At 36.6% G+C, this 26,257-nt stretch overlaps 1 protein-coding gene and 1 long non-coding RNA gene across 3 annotated transcripts; both read left to right on the top strand.

Moving 5' to 3' along the window:
* The first annotated feature begins 2,393 nt into the window (after window positions 1-2,393).
* LOC140972884 (uncharacterized) lies at window positions 2,394-3,352 on the top strand. The gene is made up of 3 exons (XR_012174550.1): window positions 2,394-2,576; window positions 2,668-2,715; window positions 3,014-3,352. It is a non-coding gene; the product is annotated as an uncharacterized lncRNA (long non-coding RNA).
* A 95-nt stretch (window positions 3,353-3,447) lies between these two features.
* LOC140972882 (pre-mRNA-splicing factor ATP-dependent RNA helicase DEAH1-like) lies at window positions 3,448-24,462 on the top strand. 2 transcript variants are annotated; one of them, XM_073435346.1, is made up of 26 exons: window positions 3,448-3,607; window positions 3,789-3,919; window positions 4,016-4,198; window positions 4,316-4,387; window positions 5,049-5,135; window positions 5,955-5,988; window positions 7,024-7,078; window positions 7,860-7,919; window positions 8,041-8,112; window positions 14,259-14,322; window positions 14,563-14,642; window positions 14,756-14,823; window positions 14,893-14,950; window positions 15,178-15,235; window positions 15,315-15,380; window positions 17,561-17,629; window positions 17,705-17,794; window positions 18,251-18,337; window positions 18,701-18,816; window positions 18,889-18,955; window positions 19,336-20,382; window positions 21,298-21,360; window positions 22,333-22,557; window positions 23,351-23,413; window positions 23,514-23,586; window positions 24,167-24,462. In XM_073435346.1, the coding sequence occupies exons 1-26, from the start codon at window positions 3,466-3,468 to the stop codon at window positions 24,217-24,219; spliced, it is 3,183 nt and encodes a 1,060-aa protein (XP_073291447.1). In that variant the 5' UTR covers window positions 3,448-3,465; the 3' UTR covers window positions 24,220-24,462. The 2 variants fall into 2 exon arrangements, with proteins under 2 accessions (XP_073291447.1, XP_073291446.1); XM_073435345.1 differs by lacking the exons at window positions 3,448-3,607; window positions 3,789-3,919 and having other exon boundaries at window positions 4,032-4,246.
* The last annotated feature ends 1,795 nt before the right edge of the window (window positions 24,463-26,257 follow it).

Genomic DNA, 26,257 nt, shown 5'->3' with positions numbered 1-26,257 from the left:
AACCCACTTACTTGATGATAATCTTCAAAGATTTGAGGGAAAGACCACTAAAATTCGAACACGAAAGCTGCTGGACTGCGTCGAACCGGACAAGAATTATGCTTCTGCGATGCTTCGAAAATGGACAAGAATGAGTTGCTGAAATTTTCAGTATGTTGTGAATGTTTTGTGCCTTCTTTTTGGTCATCATGCTTGGTATTTATAGGCTCATGGAAGGGAGGTGAAAAAGTTCTCATTCAAGGCCATTACATCCATGTTTATGGCCTTCTTGATGGCCTTAAACACCATTAACATGTTGTTATGTCTCTTCAAATTCCTCCTTGAATTCATGGCTTGAAAATGTGGTTTAAAGGCTTGGCTTTGTGGCTCTTCAAATGTGGCTCTTCAAATTCTTAATGTGGCTCTTCAAATTCTTTGGTCTTCACAATTTGCTTACATAGAATGAATATAAGCCACAGCAGGGCAAAACATTCACTCAATATAGCAGAGAATGTATTTTTGAATGTGGGATAATGGAATCTAACTGCAGACTTAAAAAAACAGGTGTGCGATCTTCCTTTCGTGTTCTTCAGCGATCCTGAGTTGATGCCTGTTTTAGCTGCTGCATTAGTGGCTGCCTCATACGGATGTGAGCAAAACAAGGGTGTCATTCAACAAGAACTCAGCATGGATATGCTCCTCCCATTGCTGGAATCGTGCAGAACCAATTCGACCACAGTTTCTTTCCATAACAATGACAAGTCTGGTGAATTGAGTCGTACAGGTTCTGAAACAAAAGATGCTCATCAAAAATCAAACAAAACCCATTTAAAAAACATCCGTGTCCTTCCTCAGAGAGGCAGTGCTGGTAGCATGTCAAGAATGGTTCGTGGGCGAAACCCAAGAGACAGTAAAGTTATTAAGCTTAGTGAAGAATTGCAGCATCGGGGGCATGGTCAGTCTACTAGTGATGCATCCACTTTGATGCTGCACTGTAGATTTCCTGTAAGCTTTATTGACAAAGCAGAACAGTTTTTCACGACGGAGATCACAAGCAAACTTACCGTGTCTAATTGTCTATGAGATTGACTCGTTACTTCTGGTAGGATTTTATAGTGTATTTCTCGCTTTCCGCGACCACATAGGCAGAACTTAATGAATTTAATATGTAACTCGTTTCATCCCAATTATATATAACTTGTTTTGTCGATAACATTCTTAATCCGTGTAAAAAAACAAAGTGAATTATATAATTGAGACGAAAAGATCATTTTTTTTTTCATTTTTTGTTACATTTTTCGAGTATATTATACAATATTCATGTGATTGTATATTTTTATTTCGTTTTTATTTATTTATTTTATTTTAAGAATTCACAGCCGTTATTTTTGGTACGTTCTGAGTAAACAAAAAAGATCAACACGTGCACTAGTTGCAAACTAAGCTGACCAGATAAATCATAATAGACAAATCACGTGTGACATGCTCAAAACTGAGATAACATAAACAGGGAAGGATTGAACCCTTGATCTCTTGGTACATACTCACAATACTCTACCATCTAAGTTATCATTTGGTGCATTTTATTCCATTCTTGTTTCATGAGTTGATAATTAAACTGCAAAAAATGTTACTGTTCAATATGATGTTGATGTATACCCACACAAAAAATATGTGTATTAACAAATTCAATAATTTTTTATGCTAGTAGGTTAAGCTTTATTTATTTTTTATTTTATAAAATTATATGTAAACATGTAGTGAGATTACATCATTTTTAATGATAGCGGACAAAAACAAAGGAATGGAATCCCTGAATTCGACACTAATTTCCGAAAAAAACAACACTGATGCACACGTTGCATGCTTATACAATATTTTTTATAATTAATTTTATTTATATTTAAATGAGAATCAAAATATAATTATGATAAATAGTGATGACTACACTGTAATTTTTTATATGAATTGAAAATAAATAAGAAAAAAAAAAGAAAAAAGACCAAAGTAAGAATTAAACTTATAACTTGATTCTTAGAAAATAAAGACTATATCCAATGTGACACATGTGACTTACATCAAAGGTTTAACACTTTATTTATATATATGATTATTAAAACAAACCATGAAACCAATAGTTAATTACTCTAGGTATCTCAAACTTAATACTATAATATAGAAATGGCTGATATTTGGATCTGTTACATATTACGAAAGAGAAAAGAAGCGGGTAATCTATCTTCTAATTATAAACTCACCCTTAATTATTATTTACACTTTCACCCTTAATTATTCATCCTTAATTATTATTATTATTATTATTATATCTAATTAAAAATTATATTAATACAAAACACCATTTCGCTAACGCTTCTTCCATCGCACCCCCAATTTCTATTTTTTTGCACGCTTCTTCTATTCTTACGTTTCTTCAAACAACCCACCCATTTATATTCTTGTGGACGTAGTCTTTGTTTCAATCATTCCGTCTACTTGTGCAAAATCTTCTGAAAATCCTACGCTATTTCATATCGCCTCTCACATTTTGATTTCAAACAAATATACACGGTTTATATGTTACGGCACATTGGGTGAAGGTAGATCTCTATTACTCTGTTGCGTTTATTGCTTGTTTTAACTTTCTCATCAATGTGACTGCATCACTCTCGATGTTTTAAATTTCAACAGATGTGTGGTAACAGAATTGCCTCATCAATGTGACTGCATCGGGTGAAGGTAGTTTTCAACCCTAGCCATCGGTTAAACATAATATTGTAAAAAAATAATAATTATAATAATATTAATTAATAATTTTCAAAACACACACACACACACACACAGATATATATATATATATATATATATATATATATAAAATGATTAATATACGAGAATCGATGTTTGCTCGTCATCAGTGCACTGAATTGAATCGTATAAATATAAATGAGTGGCAAATTGTTCGAAGCAATAAATTACGGGAAAGGGCATCAAGATTTTAGGGATCAATCTTCACCTTTATTACGGCGCTTTACAGGTAAAGAAGGCCAAGCCCTAGGTAGATCAAATTCCACATGGTAATGGAGAAGATAATAAGGAAAACAACAGTGGCCGTGCTGCAGACTCTTGTACTTTGACTAATGAGGCTTCACAACATTCACTGAAGCGAAGAATCAGAAGAATACGGCAAAGATTCGTGTCAATGAAACATGAATTTCCAGAGCCTTAATTTGGAGTTGAAAGTTCTGGAATTGCATATCGAACTGCCATAGGAACTGCAAGGTTAAAAATTGGTAAGTGGCTTCAGGATTTTCAAAAAACTTCGCCAAGCAAGAAAAGACGGTGCTTCTAGTTTTGGACTGGTAACTGCTGAAATGATCAACTAACATGATAAAAGAGTTAAAATTAGAAGTTTAATTGCTTTCTGTAGATGTAGACCTGGAAGTACTGACATGATACATGCAAATTTATAATAGTTTGGCATATCTGATGTATGAAATTGGTCTATATGATCTTTCTCCTTATATTTATGCAGCGGAAATGGATGATTTGAGGACATGGGTGTCCGACAAATTGATTTCTCTTTTGGGGTATTCGCAGCCCACTGTTGTTCAGTATGTGATAACACTGTGTAAGTTTGCAGTTACTGCTCATCATTTCTTAAGATACAGTTTATACCCTTATGCATCATTGCTTTCCTGTTTTTAACACGTGTGGTGATTTGTGCTTCTAGTGCCTTAATTTCAACATATGGCTATCAGATCATATTAATTTAGTGTGTAAGAATGGTTAATACTGCCATTTGAATGCAGCTAAGAAAGCTTCATCGCCCTCTGAGATAGTAAATCAACTGGCAGATTTGGGATTGTCGTCCTCTTCAGAGATATCCTCGTTTGCTAAAGAAATTTTCGCCAGAGTTGAGCGGAAGACTTCAGGACCAAATGTGGGTGCTTATTTCATTTATTGTATCCTAATAGAGATATAAATTACTGTTCAATCACATGTTTAGTAAATATAGTTATTCTTGGTTTTGTGTTAGCTATATCAACAAAGAGAAGTGGAGGCTGCAAGGCTTGCACAGAAACAAAAGACCTATAAACTGTTGGAGGCTGATGATGATGAGGAGGATATGGTCCCTGTGGCTTCCCTTCCCAAAAAAGAGGATACAAGAAGAAAAAAGTTCAGAAAAAGGAGTGAGCTTCACGACGATACAGATGATGAGGCATAATATTTATACTCTTATTGATAAAATTTCCTTTCCTTTCCTATGGTAAGACACTGTATCAGTTCCTTTTTTTGACTAGATTCTTTATTTTTCAACTTTTAAATGATTTTGCAGGATGTCAGAAAAGGGATCCAAGATAGAAAAGCACAAAAACGAACTTCCCATGATGAAGATGATGATTCTGAGGTAATTGTCTATATTGACGAGTTATTATGATTAATAGATGGCTTTTTCTGGGTCCCTTTTTAATAGATAATCAGTAACTGATGCAGACTTGGGTTCAGGCTTGACATTTGAGCTTGCATTTGACTGCCAATCCTTCTATTTCCAAATTTAAGGATTTACTGACACCTCAAAGTGCTAATGGAATGACTGTTTAGAGAGCCCCACAAAAGATTGTTAGAGTACTTACTTAGTCAAGTAACAGGAGAGTATTTTCCAAGGGCTTTGTCTATTAGAATTCTAGCCTTGTCAAGAATTGGACACAAGCCACCTAATTCTTATGGACATTGATAAATAGAATCTATGTAATGCATCATAAGCCAATCACACTAGTCTGCCACTTCTGTATTGATAAGGGTTTTATAGCTGATGGTATTGTTCAGCTGGTAATTGAATAGTTAAATGTACTTTTAGAGAGGTACAACACTTGAGCCTTGAAAGAATCCTTCCTTTTGACATTTTAAAGATCATGTTTATGATTTCTATCCCACTTCTGGTTCATCTTTTATTCTTATTGTATAGCAAAACATTTACTTGTTTTTGTTCTCTCTTTTTCTTTAATTTTTTTAATTGGAGTTTACGGCTGTTGTGTGCTGAAATAAACTTTTACTTTTGTTAACTGTAGTCAGAAGAGCAAAGACTGCGCGATCAAAGGGAAAGGGAGGAGCTGGAGCAGCATATCAAGGAACGCGACGCAGCAGGGACTAGGAAGGTACACAATTAAATTGGCTTAACTTTAAATTTTGTCTTACATATCTCATGATAGATATCATTATTATGCTGGAATTTCGAATTTTCAACGGGCTGGATTTTCACTTACATGTCTTATCATCCACATAGTCCACTATGTGATGACTCGGTAATCTAACATCATGCTATTTTTGGTTTCAATTTTCTTGGCTCAATCATAATTCCCTTGGCCACACACCATCCACTCTTTTGGTTTGATTTATCATCTATCGGGTGTGAAGTATTATTTATCACAAGGCGTTGACTCGAGGGATTTAGCAAATTAATGACAACAGAAGATTTGTTCGTATTTTCTGTTTCTTTCGCATCTGCAGTGGCTGTGAAGGTGTAGCGTCAGCGGCTGTAGAGTTATAACTGCTTATGCTGTGGTGGTAAGGGAGAATCGAGGGAAGAGAAATAGATGTGATGGATATCAAAGAGAAATAGATGTCATGAATATCAAATCCTGTTTCATCAGGTGAAACATAAATTCCTTTAGGGGAAATTTTAGGAAAAGAAGACAGAGAGGAAAGAAAACTAGGCAAAAGAAAGGAGAAGACAAAAAAGGAAACGGACAAAGAGGAAGAGAGAAAAAGTAGAATATGAAATAATAGGGTATAGTGGGAGACGTGGTGAAGAAAAATATTAACTGCAATATTATTCTCTCACCAGTTTAAATTAGGTAAAAAAAATGTAAAAAGCTCAAAGGAGTTGAGAGCGCACGAACACTCAGTGTCCGGGGTTTAACTTCAATTCATTTTTACTGTTTTATCTTCTAATTTTTGCGCTTTTCTTTGTACAGTTGACTGATCAAAAGCTTACGAAGAAAGGGGAAGGTAATCATTTTGATTTTTATTTAGCAGATTTTTTCTTGTCATATTGATCATTTGCTTACAACTGTACTTTTTCATTAGTTCTTCTTTATATATGTAATGTGCAAAACTTATTTCGTTTTAGTTGAACGTCTTCCTCTGAATTTTCTGCACTTAAGCAAGCTCTTTGTATTACCTTGTCAAGACTAAAAACTTTTTCGAATTGAATCTTCGATAAATTTATTCGTTGTGCTCGCACTCATTAATTCTGATTTTGATATGTTGCTTTTACTCCGTGCTTTAAGAGTGAAATGAAGCAATCACACCACAGCTCTTGGTAAAATAATAGGACATGGTTTAGGATTTTTTGTGTCATTCTTGATATTAGAACCTTCTCCGCAGGTGCTTTATCCTTGTTGTTTCTGTGGTGGCTAGTTATCAACTCTCTCATGCAGTTAGTTTATATTGTAACAAATCTTGAAAAGATATAACAGATATTGCCTATGTCTAGAACTTTAGTAATTTAAATCTATGGATTACCTATGTTTGGTATTGATTCAGGCAGTTTGGATGATGAACCATAAGCTATGGGGACCACTGGACCAACTAATTTCTGAATTTTTTTATAGCGTCAGTTGTTGGTGTTGAGGTTGGTTAGATGGAGTTAGAAATTATATATCTTGTAGACAATGTCTTATGCGGGTCCATGCACATTAAAAATGTGATAAGAGTGGGAAGGAAATGACAATGGTATGGTTGTTAGTGATTGTAACATGAATGATAGGTGTTGATGATAGTAGTGGATTAAAGTGACACGTCGGCATTTGTATGTCGCTCTACTTTCTTGCAGAAAATGAAAACTGGCTTCTGTACCAAAAGAATAAACCCAACCTGTTTCCTTTTTATATGACTTAGATATTAGAAAGTATTGTCAAATTCATATTTGGAAGGAATGGTTAGTGCCGAAAATAAGATGCAAATTTGGTTATTTGTTTATTTTTGTTGCTTTTAATACTCATGTACTGTGGGTTGACTGCATTTTTTTTGTTTATACTTCAGAAGAGGCAATTCGGAGATCTAAGGCATTGGAGGATGATGGCATTGGGACATTGAGGTTTGTCACATAAGTTTCTAAATTTCTATTTCAGAATCATGTGTCTCTGGGTAGTTGATTCTTTACCACCTGGTTCTATTAATGTTAGTTTTGTTTGCTATATTATGTGAGTTAAAGGCCTTGTTTTCATTTGAGCAACAAGCATGTATGTAAGAAGTAGTAACACTCTGGTAACTTTGTTGAGGAGATGAACAAGGACTAGTAGCTCCACTGAATGTATCATCTAACTGTACGATTCATACTTTCCCCTTTTTGTAAGGGAGCTCTAGGTGTGGTAAACCTTGGTTGCTCATCCTCTCGCCTTCAAGCCCCTATCGAAGCGCTATGGTCAGTAGATGCACTACGTGAATTTCCTTTTTGTTATAAAATTAAATTTGCATCTTTTGTTTGTAATGACGTAAGATAGAAAGTTGTTTGTAGTTTTACCTACTTGTCCCGAAAGTGAAAGCTCTGATTTGGTTTTTTGGGATTTTCAAATAATGTACAGTTTCCACGTATAGTAATCAAGTCCAAAAAGTTAAGAGACACCCAATAAGAAGGGCCTGCCAGAATATGAAGAATCGGTTAGGCTTGATCCATAAGATCCTCAATTGATTAGCCAGTCCTAAACATTTAATCCTGGGAATTTTTATTTGTTAATTGCAACCTGGTATTTCTTTTTCTTTCATTGTTGGCATGATCTTGAATCTGCCGACATGAGGCTTTATCTCTATTCTATATCAATCTTATTTCTTGTGCCTTTTGATACCATTTTTATTCATATTCTTCTTCTTCGCAACAGGAAAGTGTCCAGACAAGAGTATTTGAAAAAACGAGAGCAAAAAAAATTAGAGGAACTCAGGTAATGGAACATACATTAAAAAATAATTTTATTTAAATTGACATTTGTTATATATGTTTGCTACTTAGTTACTTAACTTACTTTTGCATTATAATTTCTATTTCTTATATGGATAATCCAGAGATGATATTGAGGACGAACAATATTTATTTGAGGGAGTCAAGCTGACTGAGGCCGAAAAACGTGAGCTAAGGTATGTATATCTTTATCTTCTTCTTGTAAAAAAACTTCAAATCTATCTAGGTTTGCAATGGAGATTTTGCTCCAATTTTGCCAGTTTTTACTTTATATGCTATAACGCAAGTGATTTTGTTTTTCATTTAGTTTTATGAAGATTGCTTTCTTGTGATAATCTGGTTGTCTAAGCAAGAGAGAGGGAAAGGTCAATATAACTTTGTTATATATTAATTGCATTTTCAATTTCAAATGCGGAATGAAGTGGTAAGATGTACACAAAGATATTGTTATTAATAAAATTTTCTGAATTACATAACTTTACATTTAGTTATTGTTATAATAGGAAAGCCCAGCACTTGCTTAAAGCCCAGGTAATAGCCTGGGCTGCCCAAGTGCCTATAGGCTAACCCAGGTGCTGTGATTCAATAAGGTGCACACCTGGGGTTTGTCTGCAGTATGTGGCTCCAGGCATGCCTGTTAAAAAGAGAGTTATAGCTGTTCTTTCTTAAAACAAAAAACGTCTCATGTACCTCATGATATAGTGGATCACTAGTCCACTGATGTAATTTGCTACAATAATTTTAATAAAATATCGTTTCTTATAAAAAAAAATGTAAAGAAGTAAGTATTGTCTCATACACTTCATTATCATTTACACATCTGGGCAAAGGTCTATCACACATGGTTTTGAGGTGTTAACTTCTCTACTATTATTTTCCTAAATTCGTTGTTCATGATAGAGTATTGACATTCCTCTGCCATCAATACTTGTGCTAAAGATTGAAGTAGGATGTAAGTGATTCAATGTATGGGAAAATAAACAAGCTACATTTTTTAAATGATTCACAAAATCTCTAGCCATAGTACATGACATGGAATTTGGAAAGTGCCGATCCCATTTAAGGCTCAAGTTTTCTCGTGGATTGCGGTGCTCCAAAAATTATCAACTTGTGAGATGATGCAAAAGATGTGGCCTACTTGTTCTCTTTGCCCGAGTTGGTGCGTGCTGTGTAGGCAAGAGGTGGAGACTCGGGACCATATTTTTATACTGCCCTTCATGAGACATATTTGGTTAAGAGCTTTGGGCAGGAGGGGTAAATTTTTTTGGACGCTGGTCGTTCATTGTATTTGTTGGTCAATTTGGTTGGAGATGAATAAAAGAGTTTTTGACAATATAGAAGAGATGTTTGAAGAGTGTTGGAACAAGATTAAGCTTCGGGATTCTAGTTGAATTAGGAAGCACGAGGACTTTGAGTCATTATCGGTTTCAGATTTAGTTAGAGATTGGAGTTTTATATGTTGTTAATATGATGGACTTAGGGGTGTTCATCGGTCGGTTCGGTTCGGTTTTTGGTTTTTTTACTTTGGTTAGTTCGGTCGGATTCGGTTTTGATATAATTATTTAAATTATTAATATAAATATATTGTAAAATATAATATGTTAGTTTTTTACATGATTGTTTAGTAAAATATTTAAATAAAAGGTCTAAATTAATTAAACAAACAACAATCAACTAAAAATTATTCAAAATGGTTTTTCATTCACTAAATATTATATCAAAATATATAATATAAATAAAAATATAAACAAAATTATTAATTTAATGAAAATTCGATTTTTTCGGTTTTGACATATATAATCCGAAATCGAACAAAATAAATTTCGGTTTACCACTTATATCCGAATTACAAAATTCGGCTTTCGGTTCGGTGTTCGGTTTGGATTTTCGGTTTTATCCGAAGTTTGAACACCCCTAGTTGGACCTTGGCTTTGAGAAAACTCCCAACCTGCGATTCACTGCAAAAACGATGGTCTGGATGTGCTTTAATCCTGGAATGGTGTAGCCTATGCCGGAACAAAAATGAGGATCAAGGCCATCTACTGTTTGATTGTTCGTTCACGAGCGGAATTTGGATAAAAGTTTTGCAGGAATTGGGTTTCGAATGGACATTTCCAAGAAAGGCGCAAGATTTGTTTTTTGGAGCCAGGCTTACCTACCGGGAGTAGAACTAGGGGTTTTTGGTACTTGGTAGTTCACTGCATCTTTTGGTCAATTTGGTTGGAGCATAACAGAAGAATTTTCACGGACATAGCCGAGTCTACGGACGAGGTCTGGGAGAAGATCAAATTCAGTCGCGAGTTGGACGACAAAGTTACCAGAGTTTAACCACTTTTTTATCAATGATGTAGTGAGGGATTGGAAATTTTTATGTGATTGACAATAGTGCAGTAGTCGTCTCCTTTCCCTGCGGTTTGTTTGCAGATTTCTCGTCCGCTTTTTACGTAATTTTTATTATTATTCTAATGAAATTATCGTTTACAATAAAAAAACGATTCGAGCTTTTCGTCCGTTTAGTGTGCGGACCTCTCGTCCGTATAATCTCTTCATCCGAAAACGGCATCTCCAACTCCTTAGCTTCAAGCCTATTTAATGGACTCCACTCCAAACCGTCAAAACCCCCCATCCCCATCCGATTTCCCATAAAGATTTATGTAGAAACTGATTTTGTTCTTTTCAATCTTTTTCTCCTAAGTAATCACAGACTCGTCCTCCAACTCCACCTTGTCTATCATTGATCTATTCCTTCAATTATTCAGTAAAGCTTGGAAAATTTGGAATTTTGATCCCCATCCCTTAACCATCTCATTTTTGCTTTTTTGGTTTTCCATCTAGAACCTTCTAATCGACAGAACTTCCAGCTCCCGCCTTTCTCTCCTCATGAAGAATATCCGACCAAGTTCCCCAGCCTCTAACTCATCCAACTGTTTGATTTTGTTAACCAACTCTGTGTTTCTGACATTCACATCTCCAAAGACCTCTTTGTTCCATTTAGAGACCTCAACTTTGATTCATTTGAATTTCTTCATAAACTTATATCCTTCCCACCCCTGACTAACCCCATTGTTCCACCATGACAAAACTGATTCTTTAAACTTATGGTGAAGCATTTGCAAATCTGAACGGAGCAGGACCCCCTGTCAACTTAGTGGTGTCAAACATCACCGGGTAATGATCTGATGTAATTCTGGGAAGCACAGTCTGTCTGAACGTGGGGAAAATGTCCATCCAACCCCCGGAAATAAAGAATCTGTCTAAGTGGCAGCAAATCGGGTTTGCCCTAAAATTTGACCACGTGTACTTTGCATCCAGTAAAGGTGGGTCATGTAAACCCAATTTCCTAATCAGATTATCAAATCATGACATGCTTGTGGTATTTGAGGTGTTATTCATCTTTTCGTCCGTGTTTCTAACCACATTAAAGTTTCCTCCCAAGCACCACTTGTCACCACAGATAGAGTTCAAACCCACTAATTCATCCCAAAAGAATTCTCTATCTCTTGGCTTACATGGTACGTAAATGTCTAAGAACCACCATTTGATCTCGTCATTGCACGAATCTCAATCGGCACCGAAAAATCCCCAATCAGATTATCGCTGACCACAACCACTCTAGGATCCCACATCATTAAAATACCCCCTGATCTCCCTATTGCCGGTAAACTGACCCAATCCACGAATCTGGACTTCCACGAGCTTGCAATGAAACGCTGATCCACCATTTGTTTCTTAGTTTCTAAAAGCACCACGATATCTGGTTTTTCCTTGCGTATAACAGTGCAAACCAATTCCCTTTCTTCTTGCCGCCCCTCCACCCCTAATGTTCCAAGAGCAAATTTTCATAATAACACATTTGGACCTTTCTAAGTCGAGCCTTTCTCGTAATTAATCCAGCAGTTCAGCCTATCTAATTATTCGCTTAAGACACTAGTTGATTTTTTGACTCCTTCACAACGTTTATATTTTGAGTTGACATCCGGAATCTCTCTTTCGGCATTTAATTTGATCTCCACTTCAGCCCCTATGGAAATTTCTCTTGGATTCTGACTTGTCATCTACCCTTGTTTGTCCACCTCCTAAGAACCCACCAGACAACTTCAGAAGAGATAAAGACGCAGGTAGAATAGAATGAAGTTTAAATGAGTGATTAAGAATCGATGAATGGAAACAGGATAGTACCTCTCCCATTAAAAGTTTCACGTTTTCAAGTTGAGATGACCCGGTGTTAAGCAGAATTCCCTGTGATGGTTAGAACAGCCCCTCAAGATCCGCTTCCTCTTTATCGGTATGAGCTGAAGACTCCGAGTGACAAGAGAACTGGCTGCCAGACTCCGAGGAATAAAAACCATCCTCCAACACATCATCTTGTGATTCATTGAATACTAGTTCTTCTCAGTCATCCAAATCAAATTCCCCAACTTACTCAAGTCCTCCCAATTCAAAGAGCCAGCATTTGGTAACCCGCCGTCTTCAGAGACCGCCGTATCCTCGTTGATGCTCTTATTTATTCTTCTACTATAGTTTTTTCCATAAGAAGGCAGTAGAGTCTTTGATCCAGCTTCACCCAATCTGTTATCTTGCTCTTCGGCGTCTCTGGTAGTCACGGATTGAATGGGTGAGCTTCTGAATTCTGTGGCTTTTTTTGGTACAATTCTTTGTAATATCTTAGTCACCTTTCCTCCCAATGGGGGAGCCGCCGCCACACCCTTCTCTGCTGCCCGTTCTTGTATTTTCTTCGGAGACGCAATACCCTGCACATCTTTTATCCTTTCCCCTCTAATTTCCGATCCGAAGCCCTTCCTCCTATCTTCCGTGGTTGCCACTTGCTCTGATATAACCCCGAAGTCGTTTGTCCCATCAATGGGACAGCTAGTGGAGTCCACATTACCCTCATGTTTTTTGTGAATATTTGAGTTGCCCCACCCCGCCAAAGCCCGTTTACCATTAACCACGACTTGGGCATATGATTGCTGTTCATAATTCTCATATGCTGGTAAGTCGAAAGAATCAACTCAAATTCGAATCTCCGTAGTCACCCCCTTCAATGGAATCTTTATTCTACTTTGGATAAATCCTCCTTCCGTTCCTTTCACCTTGATCTTAGCTGTCCCAATATCTCTGAAGAATAATGTATCAGCGCTAATATCCTCCAAACCCCCCCAATGATCCCCAATAACTTTGAAAATGTTAGGCGACCATAAGTTCCAAGGTAATCCAAAGATCCTAACCCAAATGTTGCAACAGTTATAAATCGTATCCGACGAGTTGATAATCTGGCCGCCACTCCTCAAAGACCAAAGACACCCCTCTATCGAAGAATCCTCTTTTCAGATTTAGATAATATGAGAATTTAGCCGGATTTGAAGGCCGCCATACAACTTTATTGGCTTGGAACGGAAATAAATCAACCCTTCTATTGACAGAATCGCCAAGAACAATCTGAATCTGCTCCCACGAGATGTTGACCCTGCCTTTGGTGACGATAAGTGCTTCATGCCAACTCTTATCCATCCTTTTCCTACCACTGTCCTCCATGTCCGAGGGGTACCAAAGAGACCTCATCATTGATTTGAGATTAAAAGAATTAGAAAGATAAAGGAATTTTAAATAGATTTTCTTCCCTATAAGGTCTAGTCTCAAAAAACCTGATCATACTATGATCATAGTATGAGGGCGTTTTTGCATCAATCCAAAGCTCCAAAAGGGTTTTGTTGCTCTGCATGGCGCTTTCGGGCCAGGGACGAGGGGGCACTTGTGATATTTCGGCATTGGACGCATTTTATTTGGCCGTTTTTTGGATGTTAAATACTATTGGATGAGTTACTTTTTATCGGCATTGAAAGCACATCACATTGTGGCAGGGTAATGTTTCACAGTTTAATGAGTCTTCCTCTCATTGTTTCTATCTAACTAGTGAACGAAGTTAACTCTTACTGGGGCTTTTCCATGATCAAGGATAGGTTGATCCTTCCTCTGAGGGTTCCCTGAAGTAACTTGATGAAGATGTTGGAAATGCTTTTCCACCCTCCTGAGATGTAACCACTAGGCACAATGATGTACTAATTTAGATTTTAATCTGAAGAAATATTTCATTACTCGGTTCAAAATGATTTCGTTTTTCCATCGATGTACCGAATTTATATCAGAACTATTACTGTCATGGCAGTATTTAGTTCTCATAGAACTTTATGCATACTGCATGCTTTGCTTTGAATTAGTCTAAACTTGTTTTCTTTCTCAAAATTAGCTGACTAAATTGTGCACACTTTATTTCTGAGCGAGGAACTATTCCTGGACGATGAGAAATTTTTTGTTTCTGCAGGTATAAGAAAGAGATATATGAGCTTGTTAAAAATCGGACAGAAGAATCTGATGACACGAATGAGGTGGTTAACTTTTTTCACTTCTTATTTGAAGTAGCTAACCTATGATTATTTGTTCGTTACTGGTTACTGTTGACTTGACTTATATTCAAATGTCTCTGAGCAGCTAGGAAATTTCATAAATAATCTTCCTGGCTGTAGTACAAAATTCTGATTGCTTACATGCTTGTTCATCTTTTTTTAGGCCTGTTTCATTTATTGATTGAGAAAGTTACTACTTAGATTAATATTCTGTAACTGCAGTATAGAATCCCTGATGCATATGACATGGAAGGTGGTGTAAATCAAGAGAAGAGGTTTGCTGTGGCCATGCAGCGATATAGGTCTATCAGAACTTCAAATACAATTCTTCCCTGGCTACTACACACACACATACACACATTACGGACATAATATTCAAGTGCCATTAAAGTTGTTTCAACTTGTCATTTTCTAGGGATCCTACTGCGGAGGAGAAGATGAACCCCTTTGCTGAGCAAGAAGCGTGGGAGGAGCATCAGATTGGTAAATCTTCAAATTCATCTATGTTCACTTCCGCACGAGGATTATAATTCAGTTGGTATGGTATTTCAGGGAAAGCAACTCTTAAATTTGGATCTAAGAATAGGAAGGAAAAGCACGAGGATTTTGAGTGAGTTGTATTAAGTTGATACTGCATTGTGTTTATGTTGGCTTGGCTCGTAATTCTATTTGCAACACCCCCACCCCAATTAAAAAAAGCATGATTTTAGTTTATAATGGCGATCAACTGAGATTGCTTGTATGTTTGCAACTCTGTTAACCTTGTATATGAGTGGCGTGTAGTTGAAAAGTTAAGTTGTTACCTGGATCCTCATTGCGCTTTTTTTTGGGTTGTAGTTTTGTCTTTGAAGACCAAATAGAGTTCATACAAGCAGCAGTTATGGATGGTGTGAATGTATGTATTTTCGGCATCACATGTCTTAGACAGTAGTCAGTGCATTTTTTCTTTGTAATTACTTCACTTTGGTTTGCAGGTTGAACAAGACTCCATTGAGTTGGTCGAAGCATCTGCTGCCAAATCTGCTTTTGAAAAACTTCAGGTGTGTATATTTTTATCACTCATTATGTGGAAGCCATGCAAGGCGACTTGAATTATTGGTCATGATAATATTCATTAGATGTTATTGGTCATGATAATATAGGCATTTTCATTAGGTAGACAACAAATAAATCCACATGCCAAAAAGTACTTCTCTTACCAAGATCACGATAAATATCCAAGACAAACATTTCACATGCTGATCTTGGAGCAACCCACACCAAACCCAATTCCTCCATAGTCTTGGACTAAAAGACAGACCAATTCGAACATAGTGCACAATCAGATCATCTTTTGAAACTTATCGCAAGTTGACAATTTCCCTAGAGCCATAATCCACGATATATATATAATAGGAAACTAAACTTTATAATAATAATAGAAGTGTTTACAATAGAAGCGGATGAGTAATCCACAAAACGAGTTACCAGAAAGATCGAAAAAACATTACCACACTATCATCGTGACCATATAAATTTTCAATCCCTAACTAAGTCTGAAATAAATAAGTGATTAAACCCCGGCATCGTAGTCGTCCAATTCGCAATTCTGAATTTAATCTTCTCACAGACGTCGTCCACGGACTACAACAAATCTGCGAATATTTTGTTGTTCCTTTCCAGCCATATCGACCAAAAAATGTAATGAATTACCAGATACCAGAAGCTCGTAAATCGTCTCCCGTGGAAAGGCCTGGCTCCGTAATGAAGAGGTCCTATGCTTTACTCGGAAAAGTCCATTCAAAACCCAACTTTTGCAGCACTCTTATCCATATTCCACTCGAAAAAGAACAATGCACCAATAGATGGTCCTGATTCTCCTCTTGCTTCCGACATAAGCTATACCATTGCGGCATAAGACACAGTCAGGCCACCTTCTTTGCACCGAGTCACAAGTGGGAAGTTTCCCCAAAGCCACATTCCAAGCGAAAACTTGAACCTTTTGCGGGATAGGTAATTTCTAGATATTATAATAAGAGGAGAATATCTGAAACCCCTAACAAAGAACTCAACTCACTCACTTACCCATCACTCAAATCCATTCGGAAATGCAAAACCCATGATAACGAAGAATTTAACCAATTTCCTTCCGTTTGAATGTAACGGATAATAGGCTTGTTATGAAGCAAAAATATCTGAAATAAAACTGGGTAACATTCTTTAAAAGATAATCTCCCTCCCACTTTTCCTCCCAAAATCTAATGATATTCTCCCCTTAGCCACTACTCTCACCAGTTGATGAAAAGCTGTGTAAGTACGAGAAATAAATTTCCAGGGGCTTACAAATGTAACGCTCCTTGCTAAACCCACATCTCATCCCTTATCATGCATCTCATTTTTGCTCATAATAACCTTCTTCCATATCTGCGTCCGCTCGACATATCCTCTCCACTACTATTTCCCAGAAGTGCCTTATGCAGTAATACCTCAAACAAATGTTCCCAATACCCAGCCGCCTCTATCTTTCCGTGTACAAACCTGCTCCCACACGACCAAATGACAATGTGAATATCCATCAAATTCATCCCGTAAAAAATCCCTCATAATCTTTTTCATAACCTTCCTATACTTTTTGGTATTCTAAAAAGAGACATGAAATACATTAGAACTGGAAAAACATTCAACACTGCCGAAATCAAAGTTAATCGTCCCCCATTGGTAAAAAAGCTTTCTTCCAGCTCGCCAATTTCTTCGACATGTTAGACACTACGGGTTCCCCAAATTCAGTTTTCATTAGATTGCCCCCTAATGGAACCCCTAGATATTTACTAGGCCACTTTAATAACATTCACTTGGTAGTAAATAAGTTGCATCATTTCCTGATGTTTTGCTATTAATACATCACAAATTTCCAAAGAAATACAAGAGCAGACTTTAGTGGAACTTGTTTCCCACCCTTGGTGTGAGATTACGGACTTGCCCTTTAGGTAATACAAGAGCAAGCAAAGAGCCTTTTCATCAAATTACATACAACAAATATAGCTCTTTTATGGGATGCATAAGAAGTTTGCATAAGTTAGAAGGCTGTTCTTACATACATAGTTCTTGAAAGGACATGATTCTCGGGTCACAAATGCTCTGTATTCCCCTGTAATAGTTAAAAATTGAACTCAGTGTATTATGATGTCAAAATGTGGGCTGTATAGTCCTCTGACTTATTCTTTTGATCCTTAATTTTCAGAATGACAGAAAAACTCTGCCAATTTATCCCTATAGGGAAGAGTTGCTCCAGGCTATTCGTGATCACCAGGTTGGAGATTTTCTGTTGCACACTTCACTTGTTTAATCTAGGCTTAATAAATATTCACATTTCATTAATTTGCAGGTTCTTGTCATTGTTGGAGAAACTGGTTCAGGAAAGACTACGCAGATACCTCAATACCTACACGAGGCAGGATATAGCGAGCGTGGAAAAGTAAGAAATGCTTAATCCGATCATATGTTTTACATATATTGGAAATTATATATTAAGGCCTGCTTGATCAAATCTTTGTTGTTGCCCTGTGTATATTTTAATTTCCAAGGATTTTGCTTGCTGTGTTCGTGGTTTTTTTTAAAATCAATCTGGAAATTCTCTAGATTTTTTTTAAAATTTACATAATTGTGATGCAATCTATCAACTCTCCAACCTTTTGATCCTAAATTTTGGTTGGAAAAATTGAATTATGGAATTAAGAAATGATTGGTACTTTTATAAACTTGTCATTGTCTCTATAAAGATCTTATTTGGGGCACTGGAATCTGTTGATCTGAATGTCTCACCTATTCATTATTTTCCTGTTAACATAATGTTAAAAATGGTAAACCATATGATTACTGAAGTTAAGTGGAATGTCAATTTTCTAATAATGATGACATTTCTCGTGGACAGATTGGATGTACCCAGCCACGCCGTGTCGCGGCAATGAGTGTTGCTGCTCGTGTTTCTCAAGAAATGGGAGTAAAACTTGGGCATGAGGTATTTTTTTGTAATGACTATGACTATTGGTTGGTTGCTCACATCAACTCATTTATGAGTTGCCATAGTGATTGTCAGATGCACCTTTAGACTTTATGTTGCCAGCAAGTTGTTGATTGGCAACCATAGCATATAGACTCATGGTTCATGAACTTCACTTGTTATGATAATTGAATTAAAATCACTCACTTTTTGTGCATGTCATCGAGTCACGTGTAAACAAGCACTCTCATGATTGCTTTGTTTTATTCCTGTTCGATGTGTTTCAACATCAATATTTATATGCTGACGAAATATTTGCACAAAATTATGGTTGCATGCTTACTCATGGATGTGACGTGGTTCTCATGTTTTGTGTTTCAGGTTGGTTATTCTATTCGTTTTGAAGACTGTACTTCTGAAAAGACAATTGTTAAATACATGACGGATGGGATGCTATTACGTGAATTTCTTGGAGAGCCTGACCTTGAAAGTTACAGGTGCTTGTTGTACTTGGAGTAACATTAATGGTTTTCTGTTCACATTTTAAATAGTTTTGCAAAATTTTCCAGTGTGGTGATGGTTGATGAAGCCCATGAAAGAACACTTTCGACGGACATCCTTTTTGGCTTAGTTAAGGTAATATTTTGCTTCTCTCGATGATTTTTTGAGATGTAAAATAGTCTCGATAAAATCCATTTGTGGTAGTGTATGTGTATATGATCTGAAAACACAAGAAAATTATTTAGGACTGTATCTTTTGAATTATTTAGGATTGCATCTATTTTTAAACGAACCTTAGTAGGAGCTGAAAAATATCCGAATTCGTTTTCTTTTTGCATTAATGAGCTTTCAATATCGTTTACAAGAAACTACGCTTTTAGTCCGCTAGTTCTTTTTTGAAACAACAGCAGTTAATTGTTGCATGAATCCAATGCATTTTCGAGTAGGATCTATGTTTCTCACAATCCTTTTTTGACACATTTTTTGTCTTACTCGATATTTTTTTGGTGCATTAGGACATTGCCCAGTTTCGCCCTGACCTCAAATTGCTCATTTCAAGTGCCACTCTTGATGCTGAAAAGTTCAGTGATTATTTTGACTCTGCGCCAATTTTTAAGATACCTGGAAGAAGATTTCCTGTTGAAATACACTATACTAAGGCACCTGAAGCTGATTACTTGGATGCTGCAGTAGTCACTGCTCTTCAAATCCATGTGACACAACCACCAGGAGATGGTGATATACTAGTTTTCCTTACCGGGCAGGAGGAGATTGAAATGGCCGAAGAGATTCTTAAGCATAGGACTAGAGGATTGGGAACAAAAATAGCGGAGCTCATCATATGCCCAATTTACGCAAACTTGCCAACAGAGCTACAAGCTAAGATATTTGAACCCACTCCTGAAGGGGCACGAAAAGTTGTCCTAGCCACGAACATAGCTGAAACATCATTGACGATAGATGGGATCAAGTATGTAATTGATCCGGGATTTTGCAAGATGAAGTCGTATAACCCCCGGACTGGAATGGAATCACTCCTGGTCACTCCTATATCAAAAGCATCAGCTAATCAGCGAGCAGGTCGATCAGGAAGGACAGGCCCAGGAAAATGCTTTCGATTGTATACTGCTTATAATTATTATAACGATTTGGACGATAATACCATCCCCGAAATACAAAGGACCAACTTAGCCAACGTGGTCCTTAGTCTAAAGAGCCTTGGCATCAATGATCTGCTGAATTTTGACTTCATGGATCCTCCTCCATCTGAAGCCTTATTGAAGGCGTTGGAGTTGCTTTACGCTTTAAGTGCAGTTAACAAGCATGGCGAGTTGACAAAAGCGGGTAGAAGGATGGCCGAGTTCCCCCTAGATCCTATGCAGTCAAAGATGATTGTTGCTTCCGATAAATACCAGTGTTCTGATGAAATCATCTCTATTGCTGCTATGCTATCCATTGGAAATTCTATCTTTTATCGTCCCAAGGATAAGCAAGTTCATGCAGACAACGCTCGCTTGAATTTTCACATGGGAAATGTCGGAGATCATATAGCCTTGCTCAAGGTCAGTGGGTTGTGTTTCTGAAGTGCTTTTTTCTGCTCTGGTGTTTTGCTTGATTATTCTTGATTCTACCAAGTAAAACAAAGTGCATAATCCTCTAGCTCTCAACTGTGCCTTTGGCAGCCTAAAAGCTGAAATATGTATCAAATTGTCGAGTCTCTTATCAAATCTGTCATCTGATTAACAGAAGAGTGGTTGTATGAGTTGTAACAGTAAGGTTTTTGTATTGAATTCGCTTTCTGTTCTCCCAAGTTTTCTTGTTAAACAAGTAGTAAGTCCATGGGAGGGTGAAAAGACATACCTATAAAGAAATTGGCATTTGTGCTTTTAGAATACAACAATCTACGTACCGCCAAAATGACTGAAATGAATTTTTGTTTAATTCGCTTCTCATAGGGAACTGCTTCAAACAAAATATCAGGAACAACACAATTTTTACGTATTTTCGACAGGTGGACAGAGTTAGGAATGCATGAACATAATAAATGCATATCTTATTGATCAAGTGCATTAATAATATGCGTTATTCGATTATTTGTTTATCTTGTTAATCAATTTAATAACACGTTGCACGTTTCTTTTTCTATTTCTCTTGCTTCAGTGATTTGGTGGTTCATTCTTTTTCGCATTGTTTTGTTATTTTGAATTGCATTTAGTTGTCAACAGGGACTGCTTTATTGTTTGGCCTTCGGAGAAATTTTTCTTTTTGAGTTAAGGATGAGGATATTTTGGTGATGCTCATTTGTCATCGCTATAATTGCCACATACCATTTCTTTATGAGGTTGATGTGATATTGGAATGCGGGGATGGAAATTGATACACACAGGAGAATATATAGGCTATGCAGTGAAATCATACATTTCAAAGTTTATGCGCCTGCAAGTTTAATTTTGCGATGTTTGTGGACATTTTTTCAGGTGTATAGTTCGTGGAAGGAAACCAATTATTCAACTCAATGGTGCTATGAAAATTATATTCAAGTAGGTTTGATATTCCATTTTTTCCTTTTAATATTATGCCATCTCTGTTTGGCCATTTACTTGCTTCAAAGAGATGGTCTGGTTGTTCTGTTATTTCTGGTTAGCTGTTCTGATTATGGGATCTGATGTTGCTGTTCAGCATTCACCACTCAGTAATGTGATACACTTGGTGAATTACTGACATAAGTTGATGGGTTTCAATCTTCTCTCTCACCCGTAGCCTGACAAATTTACTTATGATCAAAGAACTCCCGATTTCCTAAGAACTCTTGCTTGTATGTCTTTTTCCGGTTTAGTCAAGTCCAAATTGACTAGTAATTGATCACGGTCCAATTTTACTATCTCAACATGATGGTCCATTACCGATGGAAGTGAAGATTCATGAATCAGGAGCATATTCGCTTGTGTAATGTAGAATATTGAAAAATAATTTTGTAGCTGTTAATTAGCTAACTAGTCATCTACGGTATCTTAGAAAATGGTCAAGAGATCTCTTAATTTGTAAATTTTTTGGTATTACTATTTTTTGGGAGATTTGACAGCGTATCATTTTCCTTATTTGTAGATGTATTACCACCTTTAAATTAGGGTTGTACAGTGTGCTTTCTTTTCAGAGGAATACAATTTAATCTCCTCAATTTCCTCGAGGGATGTTTTTGAACTTTTTTTACTGTGATTATTGACTTGGAACCTTTCGGAGACATCTAGGTTTCTAACTTCTAACCCCCTGGCATGACACCTTGGTTGGGTTCAGTTCATATGTTGTAGCCTATGAACACATGATTCATTACTATGAATAGATGGAAATTGAGAATTACATGTGCTAGATGACTAATTAAGTTTTCTTTATCTTTCACATGTCACATCAAGAGGAGAAATTTTAAAGCTGACTGCTATCATTTTCATTGTTTTGTTTCATTAGTACAATACTGAACTTTGGCTCATTAAATGGTTATAATTTATATATTTCAGGTCAGGAGCATGAAGAGAGCTAGAGATATACGGGATCAACTGGAGGGGCTGCTTGAAAGGGTTGAGATTGAGTTGACCCCAAATCCCAATGATTTAGATTCTATAAAGAAAGCCATAACTTCCGGATTCTTCCCCCACTCAGCGAGGCTACAGAAGAATGGATCCTATAGAACTGTGAAACATCCGCAGACTGTTCAAATTCACCCTAGCTCAGGTTTAGCTCAGGTAGACTACTTATTTGTTTGAATATCCAAAGTTAATGTTGACTAGAATTTTTCTAGGCTAGATACACCGATTTTGTGAGAATATATTTGGCATAGCGATAGAAGAACCAGTCGTTGAGTAGTTTCTGAAATGCCAGCATCTTTTATTGACTAAGATATCTGAATCTTAGAAAATGTGAGTTTCGAAGGTTAGACTTGAAGATGCAGTGCAATTTCGTGGTAAGGTTTGACCAGGTGGTAGTGTTGCGATGGTGAAAGTCATTGAAGAAAAAAACAAATAATTTCCAGTTTGGAAGAGGGGGAGAAGAAAATGAAAGAAAAAAGAGAAGGAAAATCAAATTTTGGGGATGGAAAAATGGAAAAGAAAATATAAAAAAGGGAAACAGGGGTTAGGTGGCATGAATTAGGCATTATTGATGGTTTGATATTACTTTTAACTATCATTATTTTGTTTAGATAATTCAGGTTTTATTTTCTTTTAGTTTTCCTGGATGAAAAGGTTTTTATGATCAACAAGAAGATCAAGTGTATGGTAGTTTGTAGATAAAAATGTGAACAATAAGCTTGCTCCCAAAATTTTCGTAGTGATCGGATATTCCTTATGTTAAATTATACATAGGATGCTCCCACCCCTTGGAAAAATAATTTTTTCATTCATTATTTGTTAATTATGAAGTTATCCTTTCTCTGTTTATAATTTTATGAATGTGATAAGCAATAGTTTATTTACATTTAGATATGATAATATTGAAAAATATATAAGCTTGTATCGCATTCTTTGTTGTCCTTGGCAGGTGCAACCAAGATGGGTCATCTACCATGAACTAGTTTTGACAACAAAGGAGTATATGCGACAGGTAAGAATCTTCGGATACTTGCCCTTCTACGTAAGATCTGAACGGGGTATAACACTGCCAGCTTGCCATTATGGAACTTATGAAAGAATTATAAATATAGGTGACTGAACTAAAACCAGAGTGGCTCGTTGAAATAGCTCCTCATTATTATCAGTTGAAGGATGTTGAAGATGGTTAGCAATCTCTCCCTGTGTTTACATGTGGTATCCATGTGGTTTGATGTGCATATCATTATTTTAGTTAAGACTTTCTTTATATTTTTTTTTCAAAGCTGCCTATGTTTGTAATAGGGACCCAATGCTCATGAAAATGTGAGTTTTTACCGAAATGCTGTTAATCCATTTTTTTTTTAAGAAAAAAAACCATTAGATGCAGATTATACTTTACTAGGTTTGAAGCATCATATAATAATTACCTGGTCATTTCTCCTTTGCAGTCAATACATTGTGTCGGAACACCATCCATTTCTCAAGGGCTAGTATAGTGACTTGTTGATAGAACGGAATTTTTTTTGTCCTTGCATCTATCTTTGGGCTTCGTAAAATCTTGTCTATTCCAACGACTGTCACCCATTAGCGCTTAACAAGTAGACAAGGATAAAAGTTGCCTCTGCCAATCATTCTTTATATGTTTTTGTTAGGATACATGTCTTGGTGTTCTATTGATAATAATATCAAGTCGAGTCATATTCTATTCCACAAATCGATTATATCTTCTCAAGGTAGTCGCCTACTCACGAAACTGTCTTTGCAGTGGGGTCAAAGAAAATGCCTCGTGGTGAGGGCCTAGCATCGACAAATGGTTGATAATTTTAGTTGATCGTGTCAGGGTTGGATACGGGTGCATTGCAGCAAATAGCTGTGTTGAAGGTGGCTGGACATGTTTATGAATTGCCTGTGTGCCACTGGACCAAGTGCTTAGACTGTATATTTGACCAATGTATGTACCATTTTGTAGAGTTACACTTGTTTTCCAACTTTTAACTTTATTATTCTCTTTAAAAAAAGGTAGGATATTTTTTTTTATTAATAGAAATGATATTATATTGATTAATAAAATTAATTACAGGTGATATCCATATTCAAATAGATTAAAATAATATTAGATCCTAATTCCTATGCAAATATGAGACCGATAACGATCACAATCCTCTAATTTTATCATGAAACTTTGAATTTAATCTTGTTCTAACACTGTTCAATGAGTCTTCTTGATTTTCGAAGATCTTATTCCTCTCCATCCAAAAAATTTCGCCCCCTTTCAAATCTTGTTTGATATCTGTCTCGAATAAATCTCAAGTTGATATGGGAGACACAAGGGACGTCCTTGGCAGAAAGCTGAAAGGGTTTTTCTTATGACGGAATCGAGTTTCAGATTAATATCATTTAATAATGTAGAGACGCTTCGCTGCAAACGTCAGTAGTAATCATTATAAAAAAGAAAATGCTGAATATAACAGCTTCTATACCAGCACCAAGTTTTCTTTCATTGCATTTGAGTTTGCATACAGATGCCAAACACCTATTAAACCCAGAAATGGCGACATCATTCCAACATCAATTTCATTAGGAATTTGGATCTGCTTTGCTGATATTCCTCCATTTATCTTTGAGGCAGTACGGCCTTTCTGGAAGATACCAACTCCAAATTCCAATAAAAATAACCCTTGGAAGGTTTCTATGAGAAGATTAGGAGAGTGGTCCTACAAGCGCAAGTACTATCCCATGGAAAATGGCACCTACTTCAGAAACTATTGAATAAATAAGCATCAGTGATATGGCCTTGATATGTTCAAGATGAAAATGACTTCCCATGTTTCTTCCATTCCATACCTTATGAAGTATTTTGAAGCACAAACACTCTCATTTTCTTTGTCAGACATATCTTCTGCGTCAATAGATTTAATAGGTAATGAGCAATTTCATTGTTGTGATGATTCTGTTTTTGGACATAACCCACCCTTTTTGGATCTTATTTTCATAAATCTCACACCTATCACTTCTCTCCGGATCCTGTCCGGATAAATTTTCCTCCGGGAATTGATAAACCACCAGTGCGTCCATATGGTTTTGTCCTTGATCCTGGGGAGATTGGCAGTCTCGCGCCATCTTTTTCACTCCATGCTTAAGTTCATCAAAAAAGTGAGAATCTTTTCATTGGGTGATTCTATAGGTTTTCCCAGTGAGGTGAGACTGCACCAGAGTTTATTACTGAAGGCTCTGTCAGTTTGTCTTCCACATTTCTCTTGCTCTGAGAATTTTTACGCCCTTCTACGAAATTTATATGGATCACTTCATCATTTTCTTCCACACCTTCATCCAGTTCCATTTGAATCGTCTTGACAAGCTGTTTCTTTGATTATCTTGGGATCCCAAAGCAATAAAAGACTATCAAATCTTTTAATGCCAATTAAGTTTTTTCCTTGGCTTCCTCGCACTGTTTGATTGCTCGAGAATATGCACAAGATGGACAACGAAAACTCTCCATCGTGTCAGAGTTCATGGCAGAACTGCACGCCAATAGTTTTCCGCCGTCGTTACATTTCACGCAAAGATTTACCTCCCGCAAATCAGTTAGCAAAGGAATCTTGGCAATATGTGCATTGACAGATCAAGAGAGCATTTCTCCTTGTTGTAATATCAGTCCTTCCCTTCACTATACCCACTGTCACAAAAAGTATCAAAATCTTCTCCAGGTGCACCACAATTTGAGGTATTTATATTATTAGTTTCTCATCTGTATACATGTCTTGATTAGTCGTTTTGTGCTCCAGTATACCTTTACTTTCACCGGCAACTTCATCGATGCTATCAAAGTAAAACTTCATTATGACCAACAATCCCC

The sequence above is a fragment of the Primulina huaijiensis genome, chromosome 3 (genome assembly GCF_012295235.1).
Source record: "Primulina huaijiensis isolate GDHJ02 chromosome 3, ASM1229523v2, whole genome shotgun sequence".
In the NCBI taxonomy this organism is placed as follows: domain Eukaryota; kingdom Viridiplantae; phylum Streptophyta; class Magnoliopsida; order Lamiales; family Gesneriaceae; genus Primulina; species Primulina huaijiensis.
Note: the sequence above shows the minus strand (reverse complement) of the source record. Positions and strands in the feature narration are given on the sequence as shown.